At 40.9% G+C, this 22,974-nt stretch overlaps 1 protein-coding gene across 2 annotated transcripts; it reads right to left on the reverse strand.

Annotated features, from left to right (window-relative positions):
* Window positions 1-4,356: 4,356 nt before the first annotated feature.
* On the reverse strand, window positions 4,357-16,522 carry LOC121844910 (target of Myb protein 1-like). Of its 2 annotated transcripts, XM_042315404.1 has the most exons (15): window positions 16,395-16,522; window positions 9,040-9,124; window positions 8,860-8,938; window positions 8,609-8,758; window positions 8,359-8,493; window positions 8,072-8,203; window positions 7,699-7,815; window positions 7,418-7,551; window positions 7,307-7,334; window positions 7,079-7,202; window positions 6,925-6,988; window positions 6,350-6,419; window positions 5,215-5,274; window positions 4,903-4,942; window positions 4,357-4,754 (listed from the first exon to the last, which is right to left on the reverse strand). In XM_042315404.1, the coding sequence occupies exons 1-15, from the start codon at window positions 16,444-16,446 to the stop codon at window positions 4,657-4,659; spliced, it is 1,368 nt and encodes a 455-aa protein (XP_042171338.1). In that variant the 5' UTR covers window positions 16,447-16,522; the 3' UTR covers window positions 4,357-4,656. The 2 variants fall into 2 exon arrangements, with proteins under 2 accessions (XP_042171338.1, XP_042171339.1); XM_042315405.1 differs by lacking the exon at window positions 8,072-8,203.
* Window positions 16,523-22,974: the final 6,452 nt, after the last annotated feature.

Consider the following 22,974-nt stretch of genomic DNA (forward strand, 5'->3'; position numbering starts at 1 on the left):
TGGAAGGACACCAGTGGAGGCTGCTAATCAGAGGACAGCTCATAATAATGTCTGGAACGGAGCAAATGGAATGGTTGATACTATTCCACTCCAGCCATTACCACGAGCCCATCCTCCCCAATTAAATGTGCCACCAACCTCCTGTGAAGGATACAGTACAGATGAGAGATGAAATAAGCAAAAGTGTTGAATGCAGAATAAACACAAATCTCGTTACTTTTTCAGCACAAGGGATTCGTCAATCTCAAGGTCATTGTTTCTGTCCAAAAATTATGCAGAAAAATTAATCCATGCTTTTGTCACTTCTAGGTTAGACTACTGCAATGCTCTACTTTCCTGCTACCCAGATAAAGCACTAAATAAACTTCAGATAGTGCTAAGCACGGCTACTAAAATCTTGACTAGAACCAATTTTTTAAATCATATTACTCCAGTGCTAGCCTCTCTAGACTGGCTTCCTGTTAAGGCAAGGGCTGATTTCAAGGTTTTACTGCTAACCTATAAAGCATTACACGGGCTTGCTCCTACCTATCTTTCCGATTTGGTCCTGCCATACATACCTATACGTACGCTATGGTCACAAGATGCAGGCCTCCTTACTGTCCCTAGAATTTCTAAGCAAATAGCTGGAGGCAGGGCTTTTTCCTATAGTGCTCCATTTTTATGGAACGGTCTGCCTACCCATGTGAGAGACACACACTCGGTCTCAACCTTTATATCTGTATTGAAGACTCATCTCTTCAGTAGGTCCTATGATTGAGTGTAGACCCAGGAGTGTGAAGGTGAACGGAAAGGCACTGGAGCAACAAACCGCCCTTGCTGTCTCTGCCTGGCCGGTTCCCCTCTCTCCACTGGGATTCTCTGCCTCTAACCCTATTACTGGTGCTCTTCCATGCCGTCCCTAGGAGGGGTGCGTCATTTGAGTGGGTTGAGTCACTGACGTGATCTGCCTGTCCGGGTTGGCGACCCCCCCCCCCCCTTGGATTGTGCCTTGGCGGAGATCTTTGTGGGCTATACTCGGCCTTAGTAAGTCTCAGGATAGTAAGTTGGTGGTTGAAGATATCCCTCTAGTGTTGTGGGGGCTGTGCTTTGGCAAAGTGGGTGGGGTTATATCCTGCCTGTTTTGCCCTGTCCAGGGGTATCGTCAGATGGGGCCAGTGTCTCCCGACCCCTCCAATCTCAACCTCCAGTATTTATGCAGCAGAAATGTGTATGTCGGGGGGCATGGGTCAATCTGTTATATCTGGAGTATTTCTCCTGTCTTATCCGGTGTCCTATGTGAATTTAAGTATGCTCTCTCTAATTCTCTCTCAGAGGACCTAAGCCTTAGGACCATGCCTCAGGACTACCTTGCATGATGACTCCTTGCTGTCCCGAGTCCACCTTGCTGTTCTGCCTGCAGCTTTGGAACCCTGACCTGTTCACCGGACGTACTACCTGTCCCAGACCTGCTGTTTTCAACTCTCTAGAGACAGCAGGAGCGGTAGAGATGCTCTGAATGATCAGCTATGAAAAGCCAACTGACACTGACACCTGAGGTGCTGACCTGCACCCTCGACAACCACTGTGATTATTATTATTTGACCCTGCTGGTCATTTATGAACATTTGAACATCTTGGCCATGTTCTGTTGTAATCTCCACCCGGCCCAGCCCGAAGAGGACTGGCCACCCCTCATAGCCTGGTTCCTCTCTAGGTTTCTTCCTTTTTTGGCACTTCTAGGGAGTTTTGCGGTTTGGGGTTTTAGGCTGGGTTTCTGAACAGCACTTTGTGACATCAGCTGATGTAAGAAGGGCTTTATAAATAGATTTGATTGAATTTGATTGATTCAATTGCTCTTTTAAAACTTGTCATATTCACTATTCATGATTTTGCTCATACGTGGTTTTCACAAAGACCAACACAAAAGGCTCATCTGTTTTTGTCCGTGCTCCTATGTTAAATCCATAAGCTTAGATGGTTTCTACCACATTCACCAAAACAGAGGCCCTGGTCCCCTCCCCGATTCCCACCTCATGGTATTGTCCCCGACACTCTGAGCAACCTCATTGGAAGCGAGGAGCAGCTCGACAGCCCGGGTAGCACAACCCACGACAGGAGGGGTAGGGAGTTGGAGAAGAGGTACGGACGAGAGCGCTGCCTCAGCAGGTCAATCAGAGGTTTAGGACCCACTGTGTACCCAGCTGAGAGAAAACAGAAAACCCATATCCACCTTATACTGTGCATTTGGAAAGTATTCAGGCCCCTTGACTTTTTCCACATTTTGTTACATTTACAGCCCCCAACAACAAAAATATATGAAATATCACATTTACGTAAGTATTCAGACCCTTTACTCAGTACTCTGTTGAAGCATATTTGGCAGCGATAACAGCATCGATTCTTCTTGGGTATGACGCTACAATCTAAGCTTGGCACACATGTATTTGGGGAGTTTCTCCCATTCTTCTCTGCAGATACTCTCAAGCTCTGTCAGGTTGGAAGGGGAGCGTCGCTGCACAGCTATTTTCAGGTCTCTCCATGGCCAATTGTCCGGTAAGTGGGGTTCGCACATTTAATTTGCAAGTAACAGAAAGTAGCCTACTTCAAATAAAACATTTAGTTTTTCAATTAAACCCGTAGAAAACCAAACCAATGATAAAAAATATTAGCAACCAAATAAACAAAGCAGTCTCTAAGTCCGTGATTGGGAGTCCCATAGGGCAGCGCACAATTGGCCCAGCATCTTCAGGGTTTGGCCAAGGTAGGCTGTCATTGTAAATAAGAATTTGTTCTTAACTGACTTGCCTAGTTAAATAAAGGTTACATACATAAAATTCCTTCCACTTGTACACAGGATACAGAAATGGAGGTAAACAGCTTATTCTGAAAAAGACCAAGACAACAATCTTGATTTATACTGAACAAAAATATAAACAACACGTAACACGGCTCATGAATTTTGTGCACAAATTGGTTCACATCCCGATTAGTAAGCATTTCTCATTTGCTGGGGACAAAAAGGACACAAACATGTGTAGTTTTGTCAAACAACACAATGCCACAGAGTTCTCCATTTGAGGGAACATGCAACCAGCATGCAAGAAGGTCCACCAGAACTCTTGCCAGATAATCACCAGGCCTAGCTCCTGTAATAAAGCGGACCTTTGCCCTTCCAGGCCCAACCAGGTTGCGCCCCTGCCCAGTCATGTGATATCCATAGATTAGGGCCTAATTACATTTATTTAATGAATTGTAACTCAGTAAAATGGTCAATTATATTTTAGTTCAGTATAGTTTAGATACCATGCAGAATAGAGATTTACAGATCAAAATGTAGTATTTCAGAGAACCAAACTGTGGCCTAGTTTATGCTTCACAACGCATTCCTAAATTGCCTCTTCCATACTTTGGTTTTAGGCACATTCCTTATATCAGGAAAAAATGCATAGCTCAACTTCCCCTTGCCCCAGCTGTTTGGAACTCCTCTCAGCCCTTCGCTGTTCCTTGTAAAAGTTATGGCATCCCAGTTTCTTCAGACACCTTTAAAGTTGCTATGACAAAAGCATTATCACTCCTGTAAATACTTGACAGATTCAACATGCTTTTCTAAATGACACTGGAAACTGCAAAACCTGTGTTATTCACAGTCACAGACTGTAAAATTGGTATACCATAATTCCACTAAACACAGAAATCAGTCATATTTGCAGAACCATGAAATCAGGCCACACGCTGAGCTCCTCATCTCCCAGAGTGAATAAAAGCAAACTATCTTTAAGACTTCATCTGTGTTTAATGTTAACGTATTTTATTTCACCTTTATTTAACCAGGTAGGCCAGTTGAGAACAAGTTCTAGACAGTTCTAGACTGACATTGTGTAACATTTGATAAACTTCAAGTACTCCAGAAACAATTAGGTTTGTATTGCTCTTCCCAAAAGTGTTCGGTATTACAAATGGGATTCATCATGAGCATCACATAATACATTTCCCCTAATTATACCTTATGGCAATCTACTAACATTGTGTTTATCATGCCTGCATTTTCTGGAATGCACACCATTCAATGTTCATCTGAAAATATTGGGCATATTCCATTCTCTTCTAAGAAACATAACAGGAACTAAACTTAATAATTGTGCAAATGTTTGTATCCGCAGCCATACCAGAGGCTGGTGGGAGGAGCTATAGGAGGACAGGCTCATTATGATGTCTAGAATGGAATAAATGGAACCGTACCAAACATAAGGAAACCACATGTTTGACTACATTCCACTGAATTCCATTCCAGCCATTATAATAAGCCAATCCTCCTATAGCTCCTCCCACCAGCCTCCTCAACTGGATATCCATATACATAGTGGCACGGGACGACTTAAGTTCTTATCATAAAACACTCTTAGTGTAAGTTAAAAACACTTGGTCCAAGTTAATTTAGCCGTAACATAAAAATATACATTAAAATGTACTAGATGAAGACCTTAACCCAGGAGAGTTGATCATAAAGTAGTTCTGTAGTGTACCTGAGTGTAAGTAGCACAACCCTATTGTCAGGAGTTGTTGTTCCCACCAGTCATTTACTCACTGTATGTGCCAATCATACATTCATCCAGTTCAGTCCTCTCACACTATTTGGGAAAATGGCATTGGATATGTGACAGGTTGCAGCTTGGCCTATGACTCAGAGTAGTTGTTGTCGTCACGAGAAGAAGCTTTCAGGGACGGGAGTCGCTCTGCTGCTCTCGCTCTTTCTGCCAGAAACCTGTCAAACTCTAAAAGGAGGGAGAAGGAGCCTTAGGCGGGCTTTTTTGGTCTCAAAAAGGATTACTCAGGACTTTGTAATAGTAAAAGGAAGCAAACTAAACTGTTGTTGGATCTACATAGCGATACCCAGGGAGTGGATGAGAAATAGACGCTCACCCTCACTTGTCACACCCTCTGAATCAGCCATGTCGTCCTCCTGTGATACACATAATACACATGAAAGCCATGACTGTTGTGTTCACGTCAAAAGTCACATGTCCAAACAAAATTGAATGTGTTCAAGAATTCAGGAATGTTACATTTGCTGGGGTAAAGCACCGTGCAGGCATTTTCAATTACTGTATACTATGTATAGTCCATAAAACCAAATTAGAGAGGGGGTGCAAGGACTGGCACTGGTATAACATGGAACCAAGTTGGATTCTGCTTGTATACCATGACATTGAGTGAATGCTAACAGTGACCCACCTCGTTCACATCCAGCCACTTCTCAATGTCATCCATCACAGACGTCTGACTCACAGGGATCTGGGGAGTTAGGCAAGAGGTTACTGTCAGGATGTACTGTAAGCCACTGTTTTCTTGTGACCGCCAGACTCTAGAGTACCATTACCTTTAGATTTTTCTTGGGCAATCTACAAATAACCACCATTCAAGCATGCTGACCCCTAGTATTCTGATTGAAACCAGTTTATTTTAGACAGGGAAACAAGGGATCCATCCACCACCAAAGTTATGGCAGGGAAAACTGAACAGAGTGGGAGTAAATTAGCAAACATAGTAATAATTTAGAGTCATGATTTAAAAGGGATACTTGGGGATTTTTGCAATGAGGCCATTTTGGACACAAATGGTGTTAACGTGAGTTCATCTGACTTTGGGGAAGTAGATAAGGGCCTCATTGCCAAAATTCATTGACAAAATCCAGAAGTATCCCTTTAAGATGTGCCAATACACACCATCATCAGTTTCAGAAATGAACACTTATTATAACACATGAATGCAAAAATCAAAGTAAGAAAAAATAATCAGATCAGGCACACCAGAAAAAGATCATACAACCATCTCAGTACAAAAAAGGAAAGGAAACAATCATTTATTAAATACACACTAAACATGCTTGAATGCAAAACATCCCAGCATAAGCACCAGGGGTAGAAGGCAAATGGAATGGCACTGTGCCAGCCAATCAGACCCACCATTCCCTTTTCCATCATCCAATCAAACTGTGTCGTGGAGCTCAGGGGGTGGAGTCTGGGCTGTCACCTTTACAGTTTACACAGATAGACATTTTTTTTATGAACAAAGATACTGGTAGACATGCATGCCATAACACAAAACCATTGGGTTATGAACAAGGAGACAAAAAAACACAGACAGAATCTTATAGCACTAACAAAAAATTTTGCACGTGAAATTGTGGCAGGACACAGAACATTGTTAAACATATAAGCAGACCAACACATTAACTAAGACAAAGGGTTATTGTACATATTAGTGACACTCCACAGGGCATAAGGACTCCATGGACACAAGCAATGCCCTTCCTAAACAAACATCCTTTCAAATCTGTCCTGGGTTAAATAATTCTGGGGTTACTGACCGTTCCAGTGTTCTGTAATCTGGTGTTTTGTGCTTGAGCCAGACTGTCGGCAACACCTTCATTCCGCTCACTAAAACACACATTTCACTGCTTAGAAAATGATGTAGTTTACAGTGTACATACAGTAGTAGAATAATAGCCATCTCCACAAGTAACCATTGGCCAAAGTATGAACAACTTTATTGGAAAACCAAATACAGAGAGAAATGTTCCTTCAACATTTGTATTGCAAATGTTGCACAGTTTTCTCACTAGCCATGTAAGCTTGCAGTTCATGCCAGACTCCATTCATAATCCTTATTGACAGAATGAATGGCACAAATATCTTGAGCCAGCCAGGTTCACTTTCAGTCTAGACTAGTGCACCAGCTTAGCTGGAGCAGGACTGTTATAACCTAAACAAGCCAGGGATTGACAAGACAACCACAGCACTAGTCCATTTGTTATACAGTACTAAGCCATGAGAAAGTCTTGACACCTGCTTTAGTAAGCTCCCTCTCACTCTTGCTATGAGTCTGAACAATCCATTCTACCATGAAAGCTAAACCTGGACTTTTGTTGGAGCTGTCTATTACCTCGGTCTTAGTTGTGTCTGTGTGATGCTCCTGTTCTGTGCAAATTCATCAAATTCCCTCATACCTATGTGGAAAACAGGGTTAAGAGAATGAATTGTACTATAGGGACACATTGAGAACCTCTATCAGATCGAGGAACACTGTAGTTACTTACGGAGTCCTGTCATCTGACTAGACACTGTGTCCACTGTTGATCGGCTGAGCTGGCTGTGGGTGGGAGCTGTAACAACAGGCTTGATTGCTGCACTGAGGTCAATAAGGTTGACGTAGGTCGGGCTCTAGGTGATTGAGAAAATTGTGAAGTTGAACAGTACATATCTCATCCAAACATGCATTTGTGATAAGGGTAAAGGACCACAGATCCTTAAGAAAAAACACTTACCTGCATTGTAGCTCTTTGTCTCTGAAACCTGGAAAGGAAATAATGAAAATCATACTCCTATCACAGCAGGAATTATTGACTGTATCTGATGTTGATCATTTAGGACAATACCTCTGGTAGCGAGTGAATGTGGCATTGATTTCATCGTTGGCAACCAGCAGCTCCTCTGTCAGTTTCTCCTCACTGAGTCTTGGGACCAGCTCCATTATCTTATCCTGCATGTCTTTACATGCTGCATACAACTCCTACTGACAGAGTGAGAGAGCAGGAGATACAGAGAGTCAGCAAAAAGACAGCAATGGACAAAGAGAGATGGATACAAACAGATGACATGTCACAGCCATGGTTGGACAGCCATAGAGAGAGCCCAGCGAGCGAGCGAACCAACTAACCTGAAGCAGCTCTGTGTCTGAATGCTTAGCTGTTGCTGGATCCAGTTGAGACATCATATCTGACATCACTGTCAGGTTACCTCGAACCACTCCCAGGTCGGTCTTCAACTTTTTAACCTGGAATAGGAGTCAATGGCATCAGCACTCATATGCTAAATTGTGTGGGGTGGGGTTGGCATTATACTGTAAAGCATCAACTTTTATTATACATTCTGAATGTGAAACAAGTAACTGAAACATCCACAGTGCACAAGGTAATTAGATTTTAAAGTAATGCCCTGGAGTGAATTCAGCCTGCATGCAAAAGATTGTGTTACTAAAATAAAAGCCATGCCATTTTAGAGGGCCCTGTATGACGGAGCATTCCAATCACCTGATAAGGTGTGAAGGTGAGGGGTATCTGCTCGCTCTGTTGGGATGCAGGAAGCTGTGGTGATATGGGGACAGGCCTGGGGGATGAGGGTGCAGCAGATACAGTGACAATAGGCCCGTTATCAGGCACAGTCTGGTGGACAGAGCACAGGGACCAATTGAGTTAGAGAATAGTGTTAAGGAGTAGGGAGCTAAAACAGCTTTAGAGAGGTTTAGCAGAAAGTTGTACTCTGTATTTGTCAGTGAGGAAATGCATGCATTTTCACCAGTCATTGTTTGAAGGTATACCCTATTTGGAGTGTGATTGGGAGAGTATCCGTCCAGTTCAGTCATGGGAAACTCCAGTCCTTTCCGTCTCAGGTCCTCGTACACAGAGACCACGCCCGTCAGAGCTGGCGAGCTGCGGAATGCGTCTGCCCATGCCTGAACAATAGACAAACACACATCATAAACCGCACACACCCGACAATAGCTAGCGGTCAATTCCAACACAGCTCTGTGACTTACTGAAGGTATGAGTACCAATGCCATCTCTCACCTGTATAAGGCTGAGCACCCTGTCATGCAGGACCAGAGGGGGATTGTTCTTGGGTAAGATGGACCTGACAAGAACCCCCTCAACAAACTCCCTGGTTGAGACTAGCACATGGAACCTGTGGCCACAGTTCTTCACACACGCTTCCAGCACCTGAAAACCAACATGACATAAGAGAGAAAGAAAGTTAGGTTACAAGTTCATGAAGAAAAGGAAAAAGTATGGTGAATGAGAGAGGTAAATGTGACACTCACAGTCAATGCCAGCATGACCTCTCTGAAGTTCTTGTTTCCAACAATCCTCTTCTTTATTGCTTTGTATGAATCTCTAGGCCTGTAATCATTGTAGGTAAATAATCAACTTCAGACAACAAAAGCAGAATACAGTAAGCTGTCAAAGGAAAAAAACAGTCCATTATGTCAGAGGATACACACCCCTCCTCTGTCTCGTTGATGATGTCACAGATGTCCATGTTGAGAGCCCAGTCCTCCGACTGGAGACTGGAGCTGGTTGCATATTCTGAGAACAAAAACAATAGAGACATTGCACTTTATTTTGCATAAAATTATCTGGAAGACATAGTCACTGTGAAACGGTCTCTGACTCATAACACAACTCTCAATAGTTGTTTATTAGCTTACTTTGATGATGCCTCTACTCATCCATGTCAGTTAAATCCCTATTTGTTTGTCAAACTCATTCTTTCTCCATCTAACTGACTAGTTCATGTGACCAGCATTATGTTCCTTGGCAGACGTTTATTTAAAACAGATTAAAATGTTCTGTCTTCATTCCTCTGAAAGGGAGGGGATAGAAACAGGACTTAGCTCAGTTTAGAAAGTAGAACAACCTCTCCTACTTGTACTCTCATTTTGTGGTCATATACATTAAAATAGGCAGATTGTTTTTCCATCTATAATTATGTCACAGGGGAGTTTAAGCTTATAAGATAAAATAGGCCACTTGTAAACTACATAAAAACAAGTTGGCAAGCAGATTAATTATTAATCAGCAACGTTATGTCTACAGTATACATGTTATTCCATTATTTCTTAAAGGCCCAGTGCAGTCAAAAATGTGATTTTCCTGTGTTTGATAAATATGTTCACACTATTAGGTGGAAATAATACTGTGAAATTGTGAAAACGATAATGTTCTTTTAAGTGTAAGAGATGTTGGAAAAGTCTACCTGAAATTGTTACCTGTTTAGGTGGATTTTGGCCTACCTTGTAAATGTGTTAATATATTAATAAGAAAGAGTACCAAACCTCAGCTAGTTTTCATCTCCCACTCACAGTCCTAGCAAAATTATTGCTTGAGAAATTGCTCTTTGCTAAGAAGTACATTGTTTTAAATTCAAATGGTCAAAAATAAACATTCACAGTAAGGTACTTAAATGGTTTGATAGAGATAAAAATGGATGCATTGGAACATTTTTTATTTTTTTAAATAATTTTTAAAATTGTATTTATTTTAATTAACAACAGATCAATACATAAAGCACATGAGGGAACACAAGCATACATAGATTACAAACAATGGAAAATCAAGCTAGGGGGTACAATATCACATTACAATTACACAAGGACATACATATACTTACAATTCTAACAGCTTTTTTGTTAGTAGAGCATTTAACCGTCTTAAAATACAGTTCAATTTCTTTTTGTAGGGTACGAAAATGTGGTTTTCTGTTTGTAAATGTACATTTGTGTATATGAAATTTGGCCTTAAGAATAATGAAATGAATGACATAAAAATGTTTCAGCTTATTTCTATTGTATGTAAAGAATCCAAACAGTACATCTCTCCACAATAGTGTAAAATCTTCATAAATGTGTTCAATTATAAACCTACTGATGTCTTGCCACAGTTTTCTTACATGCATACAATGCCAAAAAAGATGCAACACTGTTTCTGGGTGGTCATTACAAAAGGAGCAATTTGAGTTGATGTTTTCCTTAAACTTCTTCATATAGTGGTTGGCAGGATAATATTTATGAATAATTTTAAAGGAAACTTCCTTAATTTTGTTAACAACACACAATAATGTGTGTGGCAACATCCAATTTTTTTCCCAACAGATATTATCAATAAATCCATTCCAATAAGGCATGACATAAGGTATAGATACAACATCCTGCTGAAACAAGGTTCGTATCGCTCTGTTGTTGAATGGACCAAAAGAGAAACAAATCTTTCCTACTGATGAGTCAACAGGGTCAATAGAAGGTAGGCTCTGAGGGTCAGGTCTTGACACGTTCCTGAATAACATAGCAACACCTGAGGGAATGGCATCTAAAACAATTGCAAAATCTTTAGGTGTTACAGGGACCTTGTAAAGTGATAAGAATTCTTTATAACTGAGTAAAAAACTGTTCGAGAAAAATTGTGTTCATAAATGACAAGACCATGACAAGAAAACCTGCCGATGAAAAGCAGAACGTTTCACTGGAACTTTGTCAATATTATAATTGCAAAATAACATTAAGTTAAGGCCACCAAAAGTAGAGAAGACATGATGAGGAATAAAATTCCAGATAGAAATGGGTCTTCTTAGGAATTGTTTTATCCAATTGATCTTAAAAGTATTTTTTAAAGTAGTAAAGTCCAGAAAATTCAGTCCACCATTCTCACAAGTGTTCATTACAGCAGTTTTCCTAATGTAATGGGTACGGTTTCTCCAAAGAAAGTTGAAAAGCATCAGGTCTATCTCCTTGCTTATTTTACTGTCAAGATATAAAGATAGAGCACCATATGTTAGTCTAGAGATACCTTCAGCCTTGGTTATTAGGACTCTACCTTTTAAAGATAAGTCCCTCTGTAGCCATTGATTTAGCTTCTTCTGGGGGTTTTTAATAAGAGGGTTAAAATTTAGTAAGCCTCTAGACTTCTGATCCTTTGTAATGGTTATGCCTAAATATGTAAGTTATTCTTTTACTGGAATACCATAATATGAAAGTGTCACACAATCTTTGACAGCTATGAGTTCACATTTAATAATGTTAAGATATAGACCAGACGCTTTGGAAAAGGATTGTATTTATTTTATTTATTTATTTCACCTTTATTTAACCAGATAGGCAAGTTGAGAACAAGTTCTCATTTACAATTGCGACCTGGCCAAGATAAAGCAAAGCAGTTCGACAGATACAACGACACAGAGTTACACATGGAGTAAAACAAACATACAGTCAATAATACAGTATAAACAAGTCTATATACGATGTGAGCAAATGAGGTGAGAAGGGAGGTAAAGGCAAAAAAAAAGGCCATGGTGGCAAAGTAAATACAATATAGCAAGTAAAACACTGGAATGGTAGTTTTGCAATGGAAGAATGTGCAAAGTAGAACTAAAAATAATGGGGTGCAAAGGAGCAAAATAAATAAATCAATAAAAATTAAATACAGTTGGGAAAGAGGTAGTTGTTTGGGCTAAATTATAGGTGGGCTATGTACAGGTGCAGTAATCTGTGAGCTGCTCTGACAGTTGGTGCTTAAAGCTAGTGAGGGAGATAAGTGTTTCCAGTTTCAGAGATTTTTGTAGTTCGTTCCAGTCATTGGTAGCAGAGAACTGGAAGGAGAGGCGGCCAAAGAAAGAATTGGTTTTGGGGGTGACTAGAGAGATATACCTGCTGGAGCGTGTGCTACAGGTGGGAGATGCTATGGTGACCAGCGAGCTGAGATAAGGGGGACTTTACCTAGCAGGGTCTTGTAGATGACATGGAGCCAGTGGGTTTGGCGACGAGTATGAAGCGAGGGCCAGCCAACGAGAGCGTACAGGTCGCAATGGTGGGTAGTATATGGGGCTTTGGTGATAAACGGATTGCACTGTGATAGACTGCATCCAATTTGTTGAGTAGGGTATTGGAGGCTATTTTGTAAATGACATCGCCAAAGTCGAGGACTGGTAGGATGGTCAGTTTTACAAGGGTATGTTTGGCAGCATGAGTGAAGGATGCTTTGTTGCGAAATAGGAAGCCAATTCTAGATTTAACTTTGATTGGAGATGTTTGATATGGGTCTGGAAGGAGAGTTTACAGTCTAACCAGACACCTAAGTATTTGTAGTTGTCCACGTATTCTAAGTCAGAGCCGTCCAGAGTAGTGATGTTGGACAGGCTGGTAGGTGCAGGTAGCGATCGGTTGAAGAGCATGCATTTAGTTTTACTTGTATTTAAGAGCAATTGGAGGCCACGGAAGGAGAGTTGTATGGCATTGAAGCTTGCCTGGAGGGTTGTTAACACAGTGTCCAAAGAAGGGCCGGAAGTATACAGAATGGTGTCGTCTGCGTAGAGGTGGATCAGGGATTCACCAGCAGCAAGAGCGACCTCATTGATGTATACAGAGAAGAGAGTCGGTCCAAGAATTGAACCCTGTGGCACCCCCATAGAGACTGCCAGAGGTCCGGACAGCAGACCCTCCGATTTGACACACTGAACTCTATCAGAGAAGTAGTTGGTGAACCAGGCGAGGCAATTATTTGAGAAACCAAGGCTGTCGAGTCTGCCGATGAGGATGTGGTGATTGACAGAGTCGAAAGCCTTGGCCAGATCAATGAATACGGCTGCACAGTAATGTTTCTTATCGATGGCGGTTAAGATATCGTTTAGGACCTTGAGCGTGGCTGAGGTGCACCCATGACCAGCTCTGAAACCAGATTGCATAGCAGAGAAGGTATGGTGAGATTCGAAATGGTCGGTAATCTGTTTGTTGACTTGGCTTTCGAAGACCTTAGAAAGGCACGGTAGGATAGATATAGGTCTGTAGCAGTTTGGGTCAAGAGTGTCCCCCCTTTGAAGAGGGGGATGACCGCAGCTGCTTTCCAATCTTTGGGAATCTCAGACGACACGAAAGAGAGGTTGAACAGGCTAGTAATAGGGGTGGCAACAATTTCGGCAGATAATTTTAGAAAGAAAGGGTCCAGATTGTCTGGCCCGGCTGATTTGTAGGGGTCCAGATTTTGCAGCTCTTTCAGAACATCAGCTGAATGGATTTGGGAGAAGGAGAAATGGGGAAGGCTTGGGCGAGTTGCTGTTGGGGGTGCAGTGCTGTTGTCCGGGGTAGGAGTAGCCAGGTGGAAAGCATGGCCAGCCGTAGAAAAATGCTTATTGAAATTCTCAATTATGGTGGATTTATCATTGGTGACAGTGTTTCCTATCTTCAGTGCAGTGGGCAGCTGGGAGGAGGTGTTCTTATTCTCCATGGACTTTACAGTGTCCCAGAACTTTTTGAGTTAGTGTTGCAGGAAGCAAATTTCTGCTTGAAAAGCTAGCCTTGGCTTTTCTAACTGCCTGTGTATAATGGTTTCTAGCTTCCCTGAACAGCTGCATATCACCATCAACACCTGGTGATTTATTGTTCTTTAGATGTTTGATAGACTCTAATCTCTTCAACTTTGATGGGTTCATCACACTGTTTAGATTCTATATCACTGATAGAATGAACATTATTCAGTGAGTTAAAAACATATCTGTGGATTCCTGACAATATGTAGAGCTATACAATTTTCTGTAAAAATTGCTCCAGTATTTAGCGATTAATTTTTTGGTCATCTGTAATAATACCATCAATGTTTAACTTATGGATAGCGTTATTTTTAGAGTGAAATTTCTCAAGTCTAAAGAAATGGGATGAATTCTGTTCTCCCTCCTTAATCCATTTTTTCCTAGATCTAATAAAGGCTCCTTCTGCTTTTAATTTATATATATTATCCAGTTTATTTTGTAACTCAATTAGTTCCATCTTCTCCTCCTCTGAGAGGTCGGCTGGGGACCTCTGAGAAAGGGAAGTTATCTTAATGATCACCTTTTCTTCCTCAGCTCTTCTGGTCTCAGCAAGATTACTACCATATTTTCTAAGGTATTTGGACACCTCAAATTTAAAGAGCACCCAGTTCTTGCAATACGAATTTTCTTCACAAGCCATTTCCCAAAAGTGTGAGAGCAGATCTTTAACCTCAAATTGAACTATATCTTAATTTAATAATGAGCTATTTAGCTTCCAGTAGAATGCTCTACCAAGGTTAGTATCAGGGGTAAATATTTTGATATCAATGTAAATAGCCCTATGGTCTGTGAGGGGAGTAGTACAACTATTTGAGGTAACACACTCACTATCAATACATTTGGATATAAGTCAAAAATATATTCTGGATTGTCTGGAACCTGTTTTGTTACTCCAAGTGAATGATCTGTCGGCCAGAAACTCTCTCTCTCTCTCTCTCTCCATATATCAGAAAGATCAAACTTTTCCATAAAAAGTATTAACCCAAATTCTGATTGGTTCGCCTACCTGGGGGCCATCTATCAGTTGAATTATCTATTGTAATGTTAAAGTCCCCTCCTATCAATAATAACAAATTGGGAAATTTAGATAACCAATGAAGTATATGTTTCTCTATAGATTCAAGCAACTCATCATTCTCATGTTTGGTGTTGTACCGTAGAAGTTTACAGTAATGAGCATAATGTCATTGTAACTGATCACAAGACAAATAAAGTGACCAAAGGGGTCACATTCCAAGTGTAGAATATTACCGCCAAAGGTATTTTTCATTGTACTGACACCAGCGGAGTGTTCAGATCCATGGGAAAGCCAAATATCGTTGCCCCACTGTAACCTCCAGAAGTTGGCATGAGTGAGACTCTCGAAAAAAGCAAAAATCTGTTCAAAATTGTTTTGCAAATAAAAATAAGACCTTGAGCTTCACATTGTTTCGCAACCCCCTAGCATTAAGAGAAACTATAGACAAAGACGAAACAACAAAGATGATATAAAAGTATAAACTGTAGTAGGATGAGTCAAAGACGTAGGAGCAGTGAACATAAACGACAAGGAACCGAGATCTGCACCATTTAAGTCAATTTAAAGTGAAAATAGCTTATTCCATAACCTTTGAGCTAGACGTTATCTGGCTTTGAAATTCAACTCAACTGAAAATTATGTTCAAGACCAAACCAAGGGTTCTTGTAGTAAGAGAGACTAAAAACCCTCTTTAGTGTAATCAGGAACTATTCTGAGAAATAAAATAACAAATAATAATTTAAAATAAAAGGGTACCTACTATTTTAAATGCATATGAAAAACTGATAATAAAATAATGGAATAAAAAACGTTTTACATATAAACGTTCCTAAGACCTTTTGGAAATAAGTATTAATAACTAAATAGAGCAATAACCATGTAAAGTCAGAGCAGACCTGTATGCCCTTTAAAACAGTATCTTAGTTACTGTATACATCAAAAATAAATACAGCTTTCAATCTTCTTCGTAAATTTGTAAACAAAATAGGTCTTCTGGTCATACAAGAACAAACTAATAAATTGAAATACCTAAATTAGGTCACGAAGGAAAGGAACAACTTTTTCACCCCACCCAGAGCTTGCCAAACGATTGGTCTATAGACCACCAAGAATACCCAAACTGGCCAATTAAATTGAGGATTAAAACACTGTAAACCCGCCTCTAGGGTATTATTGCGGTGCAAGTGTGTCAAGTAATAGCATAATCTAAATCTTTTTCCACTGTCAATCTTGATCAATTAACTAACTATAAACAAGCAATTACAGTTTCGTTTCTTATTAAATACATAACCAATAATCAATTTCCCTTTCGATAGCCTACGGATTATCTAGTGGCGTTTTATGGGGTAATAGTGTCTGTTTTCCAACAATAGCCTACCAGTGTCTTGAAGCGAGTCATGTCCGATGCAACAATGTAAATTATCTACAAACTCACCTGCCAAACCACTATAAACCTACTTTATTAGTTAAAATGTAACAATTACCTATTCGCTGGCCCACCGGTGTAGTAAACGGGTTCCCTGTCAGAAATTCCATCCTTCTTTCTACCAGTCAAACCAAAATCCAGAACTGCGCTTCCGTCGTTTCCACAGCAGAGGAGTTCTCGCAAACAAACCGAAGCAGCACAAATTAAATTAAATTAGGTACGTCATCTGTTAAAGTGAAAGTTACATTCACTGGACTATTGTCTACTAATTGGGAATTTATACATTGCATAAAATAAGACAATATTAATACATTCAGAATGATAGGGTAGCCTACAATAGGGCCACCAGAACATTTGCAGAGAAAGGGACAAAAAAACAACTATTTAGCTATGGACAAAACGATAAACCATCTTCACATTCTACCCCAGCCATCAAAATACGTGGACTATGAAGCTACACTACATGACAAAAAGTATGTGGACACCTGCTCGTAGAACATCTCGTTCCATAATCATGGGCATTAATGTGGAGCTGGTCCCCCCTTTGCTGCTATAACAGCCACCACTCTTCTGGGAAGGCTTTCCACTAGATGTTGGAACATTGCTGCTGGAACTTGCTTCCATTCAGGCACAAGAGCATTAGTGAGGTCAGGCACTGATGTTGGGCAATTAGGCCTGGCTCACAGTCGGCGTTCCAATTCATTCCAAATGTGTTCAATGGGTTGAGGTCAGGGTGCTGTGCAGGCCAGTCAAGTTCTTCCACACCGACTTTGAGAAACAATTTCTCTATGGACCTCGCTTTGTGCACGGGGGCATTGTCATGCTGAAACAGGAAAGAACCATCCTCAAATTGTTGCCAAAAAGTTCGAAGCACAGAATTGTCCAGGATGTCATTGTATCCTGTAGCGTTAAGATTTCCCTTCACTGGAACTAAAGGGGCCTAGCCTGAACCATGAAAAACAGCCCCAGACCATTATTCATCCTCAACCAAACTTTACAATTGACAGTATGCATTGGGGCAGGTAACGTCTACTGGCACCCACCAAACCCAGATTAGTCCGTCGGACTGCCAGATGGTGAAACGTGATTCATCACTCCAGAGAACGCGTTTCGACTTCTCCTGAGTCCATTGGCGGCAACGCTTGGCATTGCGCATAATGATCTTAGGCTTATGTGCTGCTGCTCGGCCATGTAAACCTATTTCATGAAGCTCCCGATGAACAGTTATTGTGCTGACATTGCTTCCAGAGGCAGTTTGGAACTATGTAGTGAGTGTTGCAACCGAGAACAGACCATTTTTACACGTGACGCGCTTCAACACTCTGTGGTCCTGTTCTGTGAACTTATGTGGCCTACCACTTTGCGGCTGAGCCGTTGTTGCTCCTAGACATTTCCACTTCACAATAACAGCACTTACAGTTGACCGGGGCAGCTCTAGAAGGGCAGAAACTGACTTGTTGGAAAGGTGGCATACATTGACGGTGCCATGTTGAAAGTCACTGAGCACTTCTTTAAGACCTTTCTACTCATTTGAACATCTTGGCCATGTTCTGTTATAATCTCCACCCGGCACAGCCAGAAGAGGACTGGCCACCCCACATAGCCTGGTTCCTCTCTAGGTTTCTTCCTAGGTTTTGGCCTTTCTAGGGAGTTTTTCCTAGCCACCGTGCTTCTACACCTGCATTGCTTGCTGTTTGGGGTTTTAGGCTGGGTTTCTGTACAGCACTTTGAGATATCAGCTGATGTACGAAGGGCTATATAAATAAATTTGATTTGATTTTGATTTACTGCCAATGTTTGTCTATGGAGATTGCATGGCTGTGTGCTCAATTTTATACACCTGTCAGCAACGGGTGTGGCTGAAATATCCAAATCTACTAATTGTGTTGTTTTCTTGAGTCACGTAAACTTTGAAGTAACAATGTTGTCGGCTCTGTGCTTTACAGCAATTTCAACTAATTCAGTTTTCTGCCACCAGGTCGCACTGTTTCTTTATAGATCATGTACATGTTAGGGTTATGGCAGAGATGTTAGATTTAGTCGCTAGTTATGTCATGATATGGTTTCTATTTCATATAGGCTATTTCACTTCATTTACTGTGCACTATAAGGAGTTATAGACACGTCAATATTATTTTATTACAGTATTTTTAGATAGTAATGACAATATGTGCAACAAAAGAACAAATAATATGTACTGTGGATGCTATGACATTGTAATGTCATAGCATAGCTAGAATATTGAATAGTTTGTGCATTTAAACTAAATAACCTGCAAATTACATTCCTTAAATGTTGTTTTCTTCCTCAAAGAGGCTGAGATATACAGGATAAAAGCACAATAATTGACTTGCTATGCCGCAAAGTTGCTAGGAGTGACTCAGAATGACTCACGTGAGACGAAAATGAAAACACTTTAGAGGTGTCTCACCGTCTCTGCCTTTACTGTTCTGTACCTCACAGATATGCTGCCATTATAACACTAATACAAATGTCATCTTCCTGTGTGTGACTGATTTGGTTGCAGGTGCTTTGAGGTTGCGAGAGTGTTTCAGAGCAGGTCACTGCATGTGTGAGTGTGAATATTGAACATGCAGAAGATAGTGTTTGAGAGATGGTCACTGTCTGTGGTCATCAGATGTGAGTTGCTGTGTTGCACCTGGAATGTTTGTTTTGTTCATTAATGGTCTCATGAGTCTGGGAGTAAAGAGAGAATCAGGGTAACCATCACTGTGCTCTTCTCTGCTGCTGGCCTGTCACACCCAGGGGCTTTCTGACATCACTGGGTTCCACAGCACAGAGACTGAAAAGGCACTGGCCGTTCACTGTGACATTTTGCTCCACGTACAGGATGTGTATTTCAATGGCATGCAATTGTCCATTTGATTCCAAGTGTTTTTCAACTGTGGCAAAGGAGGTTGGTAGTATCACCTTAATTGGGGCGGACATGCTCCTGGTAAGAACTTGAGCGGAATGAGTGGAATGGTATCACATACATTAAATACATGGTTTCCATGTGTTTGATGCCATTCCATTTGCTGTCCAGCCATTATTATGAGTTTCCATGCAGCCTCCACTGATCTGTACCCATGAAATTAACACTAGCAAAAACAATCTGGATGATTACAGAGAGAATGAACCATTCTGGCCTATGTATACCATAGTCATAATGCAATGGGGAATTCTTATTAGGAAATGTTGGTATAAAAATGTTAAGGGAGTGATAAGCCCTTGAATCAGGGTGGCCCATGCTATCTTATGTTGAACAATGGGTGTGAGAAATGGTCTTTCTGGTAAGGAAGGGTACCAGTGTGTTCCAATGCAAAGTCTTGGTGACCACTGCAGTGAACCAATAGCCAGCCTACATGGACCTGTCCTATCCACAACTGAAAGACAGTCGCTGGCACAGCGTGATTTGTTCTCTCAGAGGAAGCTCATGGGTTCAATATAGGGACTGCAAAATGCCAGTGGTCACCAATACTGAACCCAGCTCTGAGCCAATACACAGAAATGTCACATAAAATTCGGTCACATCATCACTGTCAATGTGATAAAGATGAATAGAAAATATAAACAGATTCCATGCAATTTGGAAGCAAGTCAATGTCAATTTCTCCTATCTCCGGTTATTGAGCCAATGGTTTACAAGATCTTGCACATCACATATTGAACTGGGAACTGAGACATAATCGACAGTAACTTGATACATTGAATATCATTATTTAGCTGTTGTACACTAGATCATCCAATTGTTAGATTATTTTCAGAATACATTGTGTTATAAATGTAAATACTGTTCAAGTTGATCAAGAAAAGGTTGCAGAAATGCATAGAATGTGATGGAGGAAAGGGTCTCAACTCTCATCAACTCTTCCTCTGAGTCAGATAACACAATTCCATAGAAGTATTATTTTACAGCTCTATCAACCAGTATTGATTCAATCTCTCATTGTCACACTTCAACAGTTTTCTAATCCTCCACTAATGAATTCAATTAGACCAGTCACAGTCACAGAGCACAGGTCAATGGAGACACAGTAGAAAGACAGGCAGCAACATGCAAGGTTGGAAAGGCCATCTCTTGCAACTTGTGTTCACCTATGCTTCCTAGGCACATTTGCAAAACCACATGATTTAAATGCCCTTTATGCATAATTGAGATGCCATTATGAACCTATACTTAATTTATTTCATGTCACTAAACGCACAGTGCTTAAGTTATTAATGGATTAATGTTGTAAAGCATATGAATTTGATGTGATGTTGACTTAGATTCTAACACCTCTATTGTTAACTTAAACCCCCTCACCTCAGCATGCTATCTCTAACCCCATGCTTTCAATTCTAAAAAATTATAATCTCACAGCCTTCATTTCTACATTTGTCAATAACAACAACATTACATTGAAAGGCAAGGTGACATGTTGCTAGGGAACAAAACTGTGAAGAGTGGCTGCATCCAGTTGGAGTAGGACGCATGTTATTAAGGCATGCTGGGTTATTCTTCTGGCCCTCTGTGAGAGGCCTGAGATATTCCTCCACTCCACCAACAGCTTCCAGTGGGCAGCCTCCTGATCCCTCCCAATGTGCCACCTCTCTCCATATCTGACATGCACACTAAGATCTCTTCTTTAGTTTCACTGGTGTAAATGTCAAAATCATTTGTCAAGGGAACAAAATACATACAGCAGGGGAGCATACAGAATTGATTTGTCTGAACATGCTTTGAGCTTTTCAGTCATAACAACTCACAACGAGAGGGGAAGTCCAGGTGGGGAGAGGAGGGCAGGAGGAAGAAAGGAAAAGAGAAAAATGTGTTTGCCAGAAATGGTCCCTAATTGGTGAGGCGTGTTATCTTCTGTGCAGGGATTGTTTAATGTCTCGGCCCACGCCGCATATGAGAACGAGCTAGCTGAGAATCAGCAGCTTCCAATTAGGGTGGGTTGGAAGTAATGTGTCTGAATTCTCTCTGTGCAGCTGCTAGATTATATGTTTTTTTTGGCCTACAAATGAAATGCAGTGGAGGTGTCTTCACTGACGCAGAGTCTGGTAATTTGCAACCCGCTGTGCCTTTCTCTCAGCTGTCAGGTAAATGCCACAGAAATGATTCTTCAAGTATCTTCAATCCACAACAATATCTTGCAAAACAATAATTACATCTAAAACACCCATATCATTAGGTCTAGTAAACCAAACTCTTGAACAGGGTATAGGCTACTGTGTTGTCAATTTACAGTTTTCCATTCTGAAGCAGTGTGTATTATTATTTGTTACGATCAGCTTTCCTTTGCAAATGGTCCCCCAGGGGTGGACTTGCTATGGAGTGAAGGATTTCAGAGAAAGAAAAAGCCAGTGGATCACAATCCTTGGATGAGTCATCTGTGTGAGCAGCGCAGGGGGGCTGAGGTGAGGAGAAACGGGCTCTGGGGCGAAAATACAAACCGTTGGTTCCTACCAGTGTAGAGCAACACCATCGCTCCCATCATGGGCCGTTGTCATGACAGTTGCACACGCATGTGGCAGAATGCTCTTTGTAATAGGTTAGATGTTAAAGCCAAAACCCCACGCATTACATTTGCTTTGTGGTGACAGTTCAGTAACGCTCCTGTCACAGGAGGTTGGTGGCACCTTAACGGGGGAGAATGGGCTCGTGGTAATAACTGGAGCTGGATCAGTGGAATGGTATCAAATACATCAAACACATGGTTTCCAAGTGTTTTATGCCATTCCATTTGCTCTGTTCCGGCCATTATTATGAGCCGTCCTCCCCTCAGCAGCCTCCACTGGCTCCTGTGTCTTTGTTTCCCATGCTCTCGACACCCACCCATGTCTCTGAGATGTGAGCGTGGAAGAGAAGGAAGAAAACTGCCTGATTATCACACTCACTTGATAACACAAAGCATTTGTTGGCGCAGTGATTCATAGAGATGAGAGTATAGAAAGCATAAGATTCAATTAGGGTAAAGATGTACATGATCTTGAAATAAATCAATTTAGCTCCTTATAACCAGCTTACAATATCCGTGCACAAGCTTTTACCTGGTTTGGTGGTAATACTGTCCAGATTGAAACAGTTATTTAATAATAATGTTTTAATAATGGAGAATAAACCTACATTACAACTCTTTAATTAGACAAGCACGCTAAACCGATACAATATGTACAACCAGAAGTTCTGACATTCTCAGCCACAAATTATTACAAGTAGCCTAATCACAATCAACTCCCATGGCCATTAGGATCATAAATGTGAAAGTAAATGTTCAGTTCTCCACCCAGATAATGTGCCAGTCAGTTTGGATTAAACCATTGTAGAGAATTAAGCATAAACATACAGAGCATTGTGAATGAGCTGTTACATTGAGCAGACTGTGCTCATTGATAGATGTCAGGTTAAAGACTGTTTTGTAATAGAATAAGCAGCAGACAGTGTATTTCAAGGCATATTATCTCATTCAAAGGGGAGACATTCTGATCTCCATTATGCTTGGAAAGTTGTCCTTGATACTCTGAGATATTTGTCAAAGCCACATTCACAGTACATGGTTTTCACTATCACACATTTATCTCTACTGCCACAAAAAAATTACAAGTATCGCAAATTGGCAACAACAGCAATCCCTGTCAGACCAATCAGC

The sequence above is a fragment of the Oncorhynchus tshawytscha genome, unplaced genomic scaffold (assembly GCF_018296145.1).
Source record: "Oncorhynchus tshawytscha isolate Ot180627B unplaced genomic scaffold, Otsh_v2.0 Un_contig_2910_pilon_pilon, whole genome shotgun sequence".
Lineage (NCBI taxonomy): Eukaryota > Metazoa > Chordata > Actinopteri > Salmoniformes > Salmonidae > Oncorhynchus > Oncorhynchus tshawytscha.

Coding starts and splice junctions, on each gene's coding strand:
- LOC121844910 (XM_042315404.1), bottom strand. CDS start 16,446: ATGGAATTTCTGACAGGGAACCCGTTTACTACACCGGTGGGCCAGCGA. Junction 7,203..7,306: donor GACAAAGAGCTACAATGCAG/GTAAGTGTTTTT, acceptor TCAATCACCTAG/AGCCCGACCTACGTCAACCT. Junction 5,275..6,349: donor GATTACAGAACACTGGAACG/GTCAGTAACCCC, acceptor CTAACTCCCCAG/ATCCCTGTGAGTCAGACGTC.